General features: G+C 44.0%; 1 protein-coding gene and 1 long non-coding RNA gene across 2 annotated transcripts; both read right to left on the bottom strand.

Moving 5' to 3' along the window:
* Window positions 1-1,502: 1,502 nt before the first annotated feature.
* LOC101855756 lies at window positions 1,503-5,414 on the bottom strand. Its single transcript, XR_004859220.1, has 2 exons — window positions 1,770-5,414; window positions 1,503-1,719 (listed from the first exon to the last, which is right to left on the bottom strand). It is a non-coding gene; the product is annotated as an uncharacterized LOC101855756 (long non-coding RNA).
* A 7,351-nt stretch (window positions 5,415-12,765) lies between these two features.
* Window positions 12,766-13,714, bottom strand: LOC106013346 (TBC1 domain family member 9B; the record flags this gene model as incomplete). The annotated part of the gene is given in 1 exon segment (XM_013088824.2): window positions 12,766-13,714. A coding segment is annotated over 1 exon segment (759 nt), but the record flags the coding sequence as incomplete, so codon positions are not given.
* Between the last annotated feature and the right edge of the window lie 23 nt (window positions 13,715-13,737).

Raw genomic sequence — 13,737 nt, 5'->3', positions numbered from 1 at the left:
ACAAGAGTGTGACAAACAACAAAAGAAGTAGAGGAATGACAATAGTCAGGATTAGGAAAGAAAAAGCAGCAGTTCCCTGTTGTAGATCAGGCAAGTTAAGAGCGTGACATGAATCAGCCCATTTACAATCTACTGTGCTTGAACGAGAAATGTCCCCCATTTGGGAATGGCCTAAAGACACTACAGTCAGTGACACTGCCCCGAGGGGGGGGGGGGGGAGGTGTAATATAAGAGAGTGAAAAAAAAACACACACAAAAAAGGAGGAGAGATAAGGACGATAGATGTTTGATAGGAAAGAAGGAGGAGAGATAAGGACGACAGATGTTTGATAGGAAAGAAGGAGGAGAGATAAGGACGACAGATGTTTGATAGGAAAGAAGGAGGAGAGATAAGGACGATAGATATTTGAAAGAAAAGAAGGAGGAGAGATAAGGATGATAGATGTTTGATAGGAAAGAAGGAGGAGAGATAAGGACGACAGATGTTTGATAGGAAAGAAGGAGAGATAAGGACGACAGATGTTTGATAGGAAAGAAGGAGGAGAGATAAGGACGATAGATGTTTGATAGAAAAGAAGGAGGAGAGATGGACGACAGATGTTTGACAGGAAAGAAGGAACAAACACAGCCCCCAGCTCCCCCCCCCCCCCCTCCACCCTGACCAAGGACTGAATTCTTCACAAACGGGATGTTGGATGTTTGACTAGGCTAAAATAAACTGGTAACAAAAGCATGGGTCTGGCAAGAGCTTACTATGGGTCTGACAAGAGCTTACTATGGGTCTGGCAAGAGCTTACTATGGGGCTGGCAAGAGCTTACTATGGGGCTGGCAAGAGCTTACTATGGGGCTGGCAAGAGCTTACTATGGGACTTTGATCCCCAGCCTAAACTGAAACAAATCTGCTAAAAAGTAAAGCTGGAGGTTCAAATAATACACAACTTCTTTGGGACAAAACACTAAAGATTTAGAATCTATCTTTTCCCAAGAAGATTAGTGACCTTGTTTCTGTTCTTTGTTTGAGCTTACATATGATAATTCCTTAAAAACTACATTTGTCCGAATCTAAACGTATTTCAGTGCTTTATTACTGAACAAATCCCAGCACAGTGGTCATTTAGGAGCACAGTCCAATTCTGAAATGCTACAAGACATGGCCATGTGAGAACTACGCTGAGCAATGTGCACGAGTCCGCTACAGTGTGCTCGTGTCTGTCCCTGGTTCAGTGAGTAGTGACGTCACACTCACAGCTAACAGTGACGTCACACTCACAGCTAACAGTGACGTCACACTCACAGCTAACAGTGACGTCACACTCACACCTAACAGTGACGTTACACTCACAGCTAACAGTGACGTCACACTCACAGCTAACAGTGACGTCACACTCACAGCTAACAGTGACGTCACACTCACAGCTAACAGTGACGTCACACTCACAGCTTACAGTAACGTCACACTCACAGCTTACAGTAACGTCACACATACATACAAAGACAAACAAACAACTTTGTGACAATTTTATTCAGCTGATGTATCAGTTTTACATTTACAGACATCACAATCAAAAGAGAAACAAGATATCATATTTTCCGCCTCTGCCGACAGATTTCTCGTCCTTTAGGAGGCGGGCAGCTTCCACGCACGGCGGTCAAGACTAACCTAGTCTACACACGGCCGTCAAGGCTAACCTAGTCTACACACGGCCGTCAAGGCTAACCTAGTCTACACACGTCAAGGATAACCTAGTCTACACACGTCAAGGCTAACCTAGTCTACACACGGCCGTCAAGGCTAACCTAGTCTACACACGTCAAGGCTAACCTAGTCTACACACGGCCGCCAAGGCTAACCTAGTCTACACACGGCTGTCAAGGCTAACCTAGTCTACACACGTCAAGGCTAACCTAGTCTACACACGGCCGTCAATGATAACCTAGTCTACACACGGCCGTCAAGGCTAACCTAGTCTACACACGTCAAGGCTAACCTAGTCTACACACGGCCGTCAAGGCTAACCTCTTAGTGGGCGACCACCATACATCTATGTGGGCGACCACCATACATCTATGTGGGCGACCACCATACATCTATGTGGGCGACCACCATACATCTATGTGGGCGACCACCATACATCTATGTGGGCGACCACCATACATCTATGGCGAGCACAGACCAGCACAAAGCTGGAGAAGTAACCCCACCCCCAGGAGAATATACTCAAGGCCCCTGTCGGCAACGTGAACAGCCTAACCATTCAGTTTCAGTTCGGCCAAACTTTTACGGCGCTCGCAGCTGCATAAGGTCATATGAGCCCGTGGGACACAAGGTGATTGTTTTCATGTTGGTTCAAGCACGTCTCGATTTTCTTTGCATGTCAGAATGATACAATTCCACCGTAGATAGGCGCAGGCAAATTGAAGGGAGAAAAGCTTCAGCAACATCGCTGAACCCAAAACTTTCGAGAAATAAGAACACAAATAAGGACACAAAAATACCAGCATGGAACAAACTTTTAGTGTGTGTAAATTGTCCCAAAGTTTCACGTCGGCCAACACTCAGCGCACGCCACCAACCCGATCCCCCGCGCTCAGTCAGCCCCAGCCAGCCACACGTCCCCTCAGAGTTATGGAGAAACAGCTGGCACAATAGGACGGGACATCTACTTGATGTGACCGTGAACCTTACACTGAGACCCTGTGCTGCCAGTCTGTCACACATTAACTCTCCCACGTTACAATGAGACCCTGTGCTGCCAGGCTGCCACACATTAACTCTCCCACGTTACAGTGAGACCCTGTGCTGCCAGTCTGTCACACATTAACTCTCCCACGTTACAGTGAGACCATGTGCTGCCAGTCTGTCACACATTAACTCTCCCACGTTACAGTGAGACCCTGTGCTGCCAGACTCTGTCACACATTAACTCCTCCACCTTACACTGAGACCCTGTGCTGCCAGACTCTGTCACACATTAACTCCTCCATGACACAGGCTCAGTGTGTGCTGCCAGACTGTCACACATTAACTCCCCCATGTTACAGTGAGACCTTGTGCTGCCAGACTGTCACACATTAACTCCTCCATGACACAGGCTCAGTGTGTGCTGCCAGACTGTGTCACACATGAACTCCTCCATGACACAGGCTCAGTGTGTGCCTCACCAGGCACAGTTTTCGGTCCCCAAGGACACAGTAGTACAAATGTACTAGATTGAGTGGTCAGTTTCCTGTAATTAGTCCCGGTTCGCAAATACTACTAACTATATCTATCTGAAAGGAAAAGATTTCTTTGTACCGAAAAAAATAATCCAGAACGTAAACTGCGATTAATTTTAGGAAATTCATGCACCTAACAGAAGCAGTATGCCAAATACAGCCAAATACAAGCTATGACGAACGGCGTCCGACATCACAGTCCTTACACCTCGCGTGGCACGACATGCCCTGGACGTGACGAACGGCGTACGTCATAGGTGCCGAAGGGGTTCAAGAACAAAGAGATGTATGAGTCTTACGCTGAACAGTGGTAATGTGTTTGTTTTTCAAGGTTGCGAGACAAATAGGTCGCATTGTGCCACACTGGCATCTTTAGCCCCATCTATGTCGGAACAAATCTGGCTAGCGCTGACTGTATCCAGAGAATCCCAATGGTGTTGTGCGCTAGGTAGAGAAAGAGAAAGTCACAAGCTCAAAATACAATCTTGAGGGACACAATCGTCACTTGGAGCACGGCCCACAAGGCCACACTCTTCTCCAGCACGGCTAAACAAAGAGAACATGGACAAGTATATTAGATAGAAACAAGTGTACTAGATAGAGACAAGTATACTAGATAGAGACAAGTACACCAGATAGAGACAAGTACACTAGATAGAGACAAGTATACTAGATAGAGACAAGTACACTAGATAGAGACAAGTACACCAGATAGAGACAAGTATACTAGTTAGAGACAAGTACACTAGATAGAGACAAGTACACCAGATAGAGACAAGTCTACTAGATAGAGATAAGTCTACTAGATAGAGACAAGTACACTAGATAGAGACAAGTACACTAGGTAGAGACAAGTATACTAGATAGAGACAAGTATACTAGATAGAGGCAAGTATACTAGATAGAGACAAGTATACTAGATAGAGACAAGTATACTAGATAGAGACAAGGGAGAAAAGTCTACTAGATAGAGACAAGTATACTAGATAGAGACAAGTATACTAGATAGAGACAAGTGTACTAGATAAAGGGAACCTTGAATCAGAGCAACACAAGCTTTGTGAGGACCGGTCGTGTATGGGTGAAGCCACACCCACCACAATCTACTGCATGGAGGAGTCAGGCTGCCTCAGACTCCCCTCCCCCAAGGTTCGTCAAAGCTAACCTGCCAGGCGATGTGGGGAAAGCACATGATCCTAACCCATGCCCGGACAGAATTGAAAATCCTAGCACACAGACACAGATCCTAAAAAAAACCCCCAAAAATTCCAAACCTGAAATTCCAACTCAGTTTTTTTCGCTTTGATGTGACAACAGCGTTGAAGAGATAGCCTTAAACTGTATCCATCATCTGATAGAAGGGATAGCCTTAAACTGTATCCATCATCGGATAGAAGAGATAGCCTTAAACTGTATCCATCATCGGATAGAAGAGATAGCCTTAAACTGTATCCATCATCTGATAGAAGAGATAGCCTTAAACTGTATCCATCATCTGATAGAAGGGATAGCCTTAAACTGTATCCATCATCTGATAGAAGAGATAGCCTTAAACTGTATCCATCATCTGATAGAAGAGATAGCCTTAAACTGTATCCATCATCTGATAGAAGAGATAGCCTTAAACTGCATCCATCATCTGCTAGGACTCCAGCAGTACTCTGCCAAAAGCTGACAACATGCCCCTTGTTTCATTTTAACGCCAACATTTTTTGCTACAATTTGCTAAGTCAAAAGTCAGATCAGTTACTTTACTAGTGTGAAAAAATCAAAGTGAAACTGTGACTAGGGATCAACGGCAAATCAGTCATAAGAGGTACCGGGGGAAGGGGGGGGGGGTCCTGGTTCCCGTTTATGAGACAAGTACCGGGGGAAGGGGGGTGTCCTGGTTCCCTTTTCTGAAATAAGTACGTAAGAGAAAACTTGCAGGAATAAGTTCACGTTTGGGCCTCTATAGAGAGAGAAAAGTGAAAGATAGCATTACTCGAGTCGGAGTGGGATAGACTGGGGCAGCACAGGTTGCAGTAAAGCTGAAACTTGAAACTCTCGTAGTCTTGAAAATAGCTGACACATAACTCTAATCCTCCATGCAAAAAGCCCACGTTTTCATATAGTAATAAAGCTACAACGTTTGACTTCTATCGCATACACACTCAAAGCACCCCCCCCCCCCCCGGAAAAAAAGATCGCGCCAAAGTTGTTCATTTCTTTCTTTTTAAAAATTCCTTTATCCTCAATTAGTACCTGTATCACGGCACGCATTTAAAGCCCAAGTGTCAAAACAATACCCCCACCCCCACCCCCTCCCCCCGGTCGTCCACACTGGTTAAGTCCCGAAAAACACCTCGACCAATGCGACCGGTGCGAATGAACTTTGCTGACCCCGACAGCCGACGGTCTCGGACACACGCGCTACTCACACGTACGAGTCATGTCATGAGATGCGAATGAACGTTTGAAAGATCCACTGACAGGTCTTGATGATGGGCCCGACTAACCAGAACTCAGACGAAGCTTGCTTTTAAAGCAACGGCAGAACAACGGTCGAGTTTAGTTGAAATAACGTGCGCGAGTCCTCTACTAGATTCGGCATAGATGCCTTAGAAAGTAGCGTTCCAAGTTCCTGCCGAGAAAAAATCCAACCAGTGCTTTCAACCAAAAGAGATTGCAGAACTTTTAATATTTTTTTCTAAGAATCGGTCGCAACAGACACAACACCAAAAAATCAGGATACTGGCGATCGAAATCGGGAAAATCGGGATGCTTGAGATTTGGGGCCAAAAATCGGGATATCCCGATTAAATCGGGATGAGTGGCAGGTCTGAGTGCTGTCAATTAACTTGACAATGATCCAAAGACTTTTCACTTGGGTCTGGAAGTCATGCCTTTTCCTCTTGTCCCATCGTCTCTTCCGTCCACATTATCTGACCTAACATTTATCCCTTCGTCTCTTCCGTCCACATTATCTGACCCAACATTTATCCCATCGTCTCTTCCGTCCACATTTATCCCATCGTCTCTTCCGTCCACATTATCTGACCCAACATTTATCCCATCGTCTCTTCCGTCCACTTTTATCCCATCGTCTCTTCCGTCCACATTTATCCCATCGTCTCTTCCGTCCACTTTTATCCCATCGTCTCTTCCGTCCACTTTTATCCCATCGTCTCTTCCGTCCACATTTCACATTATCTGACCTAACATTTATCCCATCGTCTCTTCCGTCCACATTTATCCCATCGTCTCTTCCGTCCACATTTATCCCATCGTCTCTTCCGTCCACATTTCACATTATCTGACCCAACATTTAAAGACTTAGGGAGCATCAAGTACATTTGAAATACATATATATATATTAATACACACACATATATATATATATATATATATATATATATGACATTCCGAGATAAAGACTCTTTCTCAAAGACACACATTGGATGTCCTTGTGGGTCACCACACGATGAAATGAAGCGCTTGTCAATTTTGGGGCATATGACATTTGGTATAATCTTAAAGCTTGATCATTTTTCTTGCTTTTCATGAGAAAAAAATAGCCCCTCTATCTTGAATGGAATTTGAGATGTTTGCAGAGATGTGTGACTGAAGGGAGACAACCGCCACCAGCGTCGGTCACTTCCAAAGCTTGAGAGTCCTTGGAAACGGCAAATGTACAATTCTTGTGACTTTGATGAACGTTTTTCCGTAAAACCCACACACGAATGTCTAGTTACATTTAGATGGACAGAAAAGCTGATGAGCCAAAAAAGAAAAGTTTCTTTGATTTCCTTACTTTGATAAGAGCCTCATTTCAGCAAGACACACATATATATGATGTGTCACCACACGGTGGAATCAGAAGCCACACACACACATATATATGATGTGTCACCACACGGTGGAATCAGCCACACACACACATATATATGATGTGTCACCACACGGTGGAATCAGAAGCCACACACACACATATATATGATGTGTCACCACACGGTGGAATCAGAAGCCACACACACACATATATATGATGTGTCACCACATGGTGGAATCAGAAGCCACACACACACATATATATGATGTGTCACCACACGATGGAATCAGCCACACACACATATATATATGATGTGTCACCACACGGTGGAATCAGAAGCCACACACACACACATATATATGATGTGTCACCACACGGTGGAAACCACACACACACACATATATATGATGTGTCACCACACGGTGGAAGCCACACACACACACACACATATATATGATGTGTCACCACACGGTGGAATCAGAAGCCACACACACACATATATATGATGTGTCACCACACGGTGGAATCAGAAGCCACACACACACATATATATGATGTGTCACCACACGGTGGAATCAGAAGCCACACACACACATATATATGATGTGTCACCACATGGTGGAATCAGAAGCCACACACACACACATATATATGATGTGTCACCATACGGTGGAATCAGAAGCCACACACACACACATATATATGATGTGTCACCACACGGTGGAATCAGAAGCCACACACACATATATATATGATGTGTCACCACGCGGTGGAATCAGAAGCCACACACATATATATATATATATGATGTGTCACCACGCGGTGGAATCAGAAGCCACACACATATATATATGATGTGTCACCACGTGGTGGAATCAGAAGCCACACACATATATATATGATGTGTCACCACGTGGTGGAATCAGAAGCCACACACACATATATATATGATGTGTCACCACGCGGTGGAATCAGAAGCCACACACATATATATATATATATGATGTGTCACCACGCGGTGGAATCAGAAGCCACACACATATATATATGATGTGTCACCACGTGGTGGAATCAGAAGCCACACACATATATATATGATGTGTCACCACGCGGTGGAATCAGAAGCCACACACATATATATATGATGTGTCACCACGTGGTGGAATCAGGCGCTCGGCAATTTTTGGGGCATGTGGAGTTATTGGTATCGTCTGAAAGCTGATTTATTTGCCTAGCTTCCAATGAAAGAAACATTTGCAACTGAAGGTAGGAAGGTCACCCGGCTTCAGGGGTGAAATTAGCGAGAAAATGGCCGCCAAAGTTTGGTAGCTCCAATAGCTAAAGAGTCTTTGGAAACTGAAAAATGACATACTTTGTGCCTTTTATTAATGTTTTTCAGTAAGATTCAAATTATGGAAAAGTGTTTATATGGACATAAAAGAGATTAAGCTAAAAACTAAAAAATGGATCAAAATGTGAGAACTGGTGGAAAAATGCCTGTTTCTCCCATTTCCCTGTTTCATGAGAGTCTGATTTCACCACACAGATGACTGACAAAGCAATTCTTGCAAGCTGACACAAACAACTCTATCTCAACTGTTCCAACTTCTCTTCACACGTTCCAATTCACTAGCTTGCAGACATTTCCAATAAATCGGAAGGATACACCAACCATAATGCCTTCGAAATGTCTCAACGGAAAAAAGTGAAGAAATACAAATAGAAGCCATAAGTGGAAGCACATGGTCCCTTGCCTTGTCCCTTCGATATAGCAAAAATAGTAACAATAACACCACCAAAGTAGAAAGGCCCTCATATTTGGTACAAATTGTACACACAAAAACCAAAAGACGAAACTCTCCCATCACCAGAAGACTGAGACAGTGAAATGTCAAACATGTATGTTCTCACAGTCACAGTCACAACTTTCAAACATGTATGTTCTCACAGTCACAGTCACAACTTTCAAACATGTATGTTCTCACAGTCACAGTCACAACTTTCAAACATGTATGTTCTCACAGTCACAGTCACAACTTTCAAACATGTATGTTCTCACAGTCACAGTCACAACTTTCAGACACCTATGTTCTCACAGTCACAACTTTCAGACACGTATGTTCTCACAGTCACAACTTTCAGACATGTATGTTCTCACAGTCACAGTCACAACTTTCAGACATGTATGTTCTCACAGTCACAGTCACAACTTTCAGACATGTATGTTCTTACAATCACAGTCACAACTTTCAGACATGTATGTTCTCACAGTCACAGTCACAACTTTCAAACATGTATGTTCTCACAGTCACAGTCACAACTTTCAGACATGTATGTTCTCACAGTCACAGTCACAACTTTCAGACATGTATGTTCTCACAGTCACAACTTTCAGACATGTATGTTCTCACAGTCACAGTCACAACTTTCAGACATGTATGTTCTCACAGTCACAACTTTCAGACATGTATGTTCTCACAGTCACAGTCACAACTTTCAAACATGTATGTTCTCACAGTCACAGTCACAACTTTCAGACACGTATGTTCTCACAGTCACAACTTTCAGACACGTATGTTCTCACAGTCACAACTTTCAAACATGTATGTTCTCACAGTCACAGTCACAACTTTCAGACATGTATGTTCTCACAGTCACAACTTTCAGACATGTATGTTCTCACAGTCACAGTCACAACTTTCAGACATGTATGTTCTCACAGTCACAGTCATAACTTTCAGACATGTAAGTTCTCACAGTCACAGTCACAACTTTCAGATATATCTGACACCTTTCCAAGTGAATGGCATTATGAAACATTGAAATAATTCAACATAAATTGACATTCACAGAAGAAAACTGCCACTCTCCATTCCAGACAACTGGATGTCCCAATAGATTTTACCGTGGAAAGGCTGAATTGTCCAAAGTGACCAATATTTCATTTACACAGGTTGAAAGAATGCATTAAAATTATCCGAGGGGAGAGGAGGGGAGGGGAGGAGTTAAAATGCGTACATTTTCTCCCCTAGACTTTGTACCACAATAAGTTTGCTTTTAGATGGGATCGACAGTAATCACCACCCCTTACAACATTACCGACCCACGAACTATTCATTCAAGGCATAACATGAAAGCCATTTGTAACAAACTGGAGGAACATGAAAACGTCGACATAAAAGGATACACAATCCCCCACCCATGATCAGCTTTGGAAAGACAAATTAAAATTCCTAAAACAGTAGCGACGTCTGTGCAAGCCAAGGGGATAACAGCACACCAGCGAGACGGTCAAGTGTGGACATCCAAGCCATCCGTAACTTCACAGGTACTGGTACAAAAATAGCTCAAACATTTCCTCATTGCGTCACGACACGGTGGAATCAGGCGCTCGTCAATTTTTGGGCATATGTGGTTATTGGTATCACCTTGAAGCTTGTTCATTTGCCTTGCTTTTGGTGAAAAAAATACCCATCTGTGTTGAATAGAAGTTGAAATATTTGCAATTGAAGGTCAGGGTTGCCTGCAATCAGAGGTAAAATTAGCGAGAAAATGGCCACAAAGTATGGTAATTTCCATAGCTTGAAAGTCCTTGGAAACTGAAAAATGACATTTTGTCTTTAATCAATGTTTTTCAGTAAAATCCATCAAGAAATATGTTTTTGAATGGATATAAAAGGTGTTGAGCAAAAAAAAAAAAAATTAATTAAAAAAATAGCCCAACCATCGGAAAAATGCCAATTTCTTTGATTTCATTATTTTGTTGAGCGCCTGATTTCACCACGATGCCTCAAATTTTTTCTCAGATCCCTGGCACTGGGAAGATTCTACGGAAACAATCACGTGTATATATATATATAGAGAGAGAGAAATGCCCACATATTATGCATTATCACAGAAAACATGAACAAAGCCACAGAGAAGCCAAAAACATGATGCCACGTCAAACAGCTTGCTACCATAGAAAATACACAGTTCTGACATTTTTGGTCGTTTTCACTTCCTAAGACCATGAGATCAGAAACCAAATGTTCTACGTGCTCTATGAAATTGTCAGATTATTTGGAGTTGTTATCAAGATATTCAAAGAATTGATTTCGAGAAATCTTAAGCGTCTTGTGAAACAGAAAATGTTTTACATCAAATTTCTGGAAACTCGGCACTGAGCAGACAGAGCTTTGTAGTTCTGGGGTCGCGAGCTGCCTTCTCGAACAGACGATGGCCGTTCTATGACCGTGGTGAGACGAATCGTGCACGGGTTCACTCAACTTCCCTTGCTCTTGACAGTTGTTCCATTCACTCGTTTCTCTTTCTCTTCCTCAAAATCAGGACGTTTGTCGTCGCCAGGACCTGGGGGCTCCACAGCCCGAGGGAGCAGCGAGCTCAGACGAAATACTGGAGTCAAGCAAGTGGCAGTGACACACGGTCTAGATGGGTGGTCACGGCATGGAGTGTACCCTGGAGCAAGACACCATAACCCTCACTCCAACAAGTCAGGTCGCTGCACAGTGGCCATCAGATATCCCATGTTTGTCAAATGGTTCTGCATTGGTAGAATACTGTGTGTTTCCTATTCTTTGTGAGCCCATGTAAAAATTGTGTGTATTTAAAAATGTATTTACGAATGGTATAGTAACCATTGTGATAAAAATGTACCCCACAGGGATCAATAAAGTGTAATTCATTTATTTATTTCCTTATTTTTTTAAGGATTAAGTTAAGAGAAGGAGTATGAGCATAAATCCTTGCTTACTGTAACACACTGACTGACTATATACAGAATCTGACAGACTGACTATAAACAGAATCTGACAGACTGACTATACTATATATACACCATCTGACAGACTGACTACATACAGAATAGCCCAGAGAAGAAGACAAATCAGAAGGGCCTCTATGTTTAAAAAAGACGTAGTTTATTATGAACACTTGATCTAGTCTCCAAGAATTATTTCTATTGCAATGACTTCCTCGGGCTGTTGTTTTACCCTTCTGACAGCTGGCGAAACGGGCCGCTCTTCCCTTATACTTGAGTGAGAGACGGAGAGAGAGAGAGATGGAGAGGGAGAGGGATGGAGAGGGAGAGAAGGAGAGAGAGGGGTGGAGAAGGAAAGATGGAGAGAGAGAGGTGGAGGGGGAGAGGGGAGGAGAGGGAGAAGTAGAGGGAGAGGAGAAAGATTTAACAAGCTGTGTGGTCCTGCCCTACGGTTCTGCAAGCAGAATCTTCCTGGGACTATGTTTTAGTAAGAGTTTTACGGCACTTGCAACACAATGAAATCATAATAATAATATATATAAGTGCCGAAGAATAGAGGTGTTACAAGAGAGTAACATACACAAAAAAGAGGGAGGAGAGAAAAGGACGATAGATTTTTTATAGGAAAGAAGGAGGAGAGATAAGGACGATAGATGTTTGATAGGAAAGAAGGAGGAGAGATAAGGACGATAGATGTTTGATAGGAAAGAAGGAGCAAACCACACTAGAGCACCCACCAACCACAAACATCAGATAGACTTTAAGAAAGGGGAGCAGCGACGGCACATCTGATGGTCATGTCCCATCTACCATGATCCTAACCTGCTAGTGGCACATCCGATGGTTATGTCCCATCTACCATGATCCTAACCCGCTAAACAAACAGGCAAAAATTAGTCTCTCCGTAACTCTTGGAGAAAACACCTGGCACACAGCCAGCTGCTCAACACGGACATCCAGCCACTGTCTTCCTTTCTCTTCTCCCAAGTACAGAATTGTCCGTTCTTAGCAATAAAAATGTTCACAACTGGGTTTGTAGCAAGAATCTGAACACATATATGTAATGTCTATGTGTGTTTGTGTGTGTGTAGGGGGGGGGGGATATGACACAGGCAAATGAACACACTGACAAATCGCTTCAACAAGTAGAGAGAGGTGGTCGATCGTTTCACGATTTCTCTTTCTTCTCTTTCCCTGGGGACACGGACATTCGGGTGACGAGCCTGCGATTACGAAGGGCAGCGACTGCGTCGGTCGTGTCGTAAATCCGCTCAAAGAAATCCACGAGCGGCGGCTCTGTGAGCATAGAGGCAAGAAGCTGCTCAAATGATATCGACCAGTCTTCGTCCGGCTTGCTCGTGTTTTTCGATGGCGAGGCTTGGTTCTGAGGGACACTTGAACTCTGGGATTGAGTCGGGGTCGACTCTTCCGAGCGGGGAGGAACGTTCCCGCAGGCCAACGAGGCCGCATCGCCATCTTGTGCATCTTTGGAAACTTCCGCCGTGTTTCCCCCACTCTCCGCCACTGACCAGTCTCCTTGAACATTTCCACCGTCGTCAACTTTCGTCGACTCAGACGGAACAACATCACCAGACGGAACAACATCACCATGCGCGCCTTTCACCACTCCCCCTATGGTCGCCTCGGCATTTCTTTGACTCTCCGCGTCCTTGACCTTGCCCTCGGAAAACTCCACCAGGCTGGAGTCGGGGCCAGATCCAGAGGACAGAGTATTGGACTCACTCACGGGGGTAAGACCCTCGGCCACGCCTGACTGCCAGCTGGAGAGACGGAAGCGTTTGCCGACCTCCCCGATCTGTAGCAGCAGGGTGCCCACTGTGGCGATGCTGTGGTACAAATGTTGCTCCTCCACAGAGTCCGTGAACATGTCGTAGAGGCTACGCCACAGCTGGATAAACTGGACCTGGGGGTGAGGGGGTATGTGTGAGT

The sequence above is a fragment of the Aplysia californica genome, unplaced genomic scaffold (assembly GCF_000002075.1).
Source record: "Aplysia californica isolate F4 #8 unplaced genomic scaffold, AplCal3.0 scaffold00817, whole genome shotgun sequence".
Classification (NCBI taxonomy): Eukaryota; Metazoa; Mollusca; class Gastropoda; order Aplysiida; family Aplysiidae; genus Aplysia; species Aplysia californica.
Note: the sequence above shows the minus strand (reverse complement) of the source record. Positions and strands in the feature narration are given on the sequence as shown.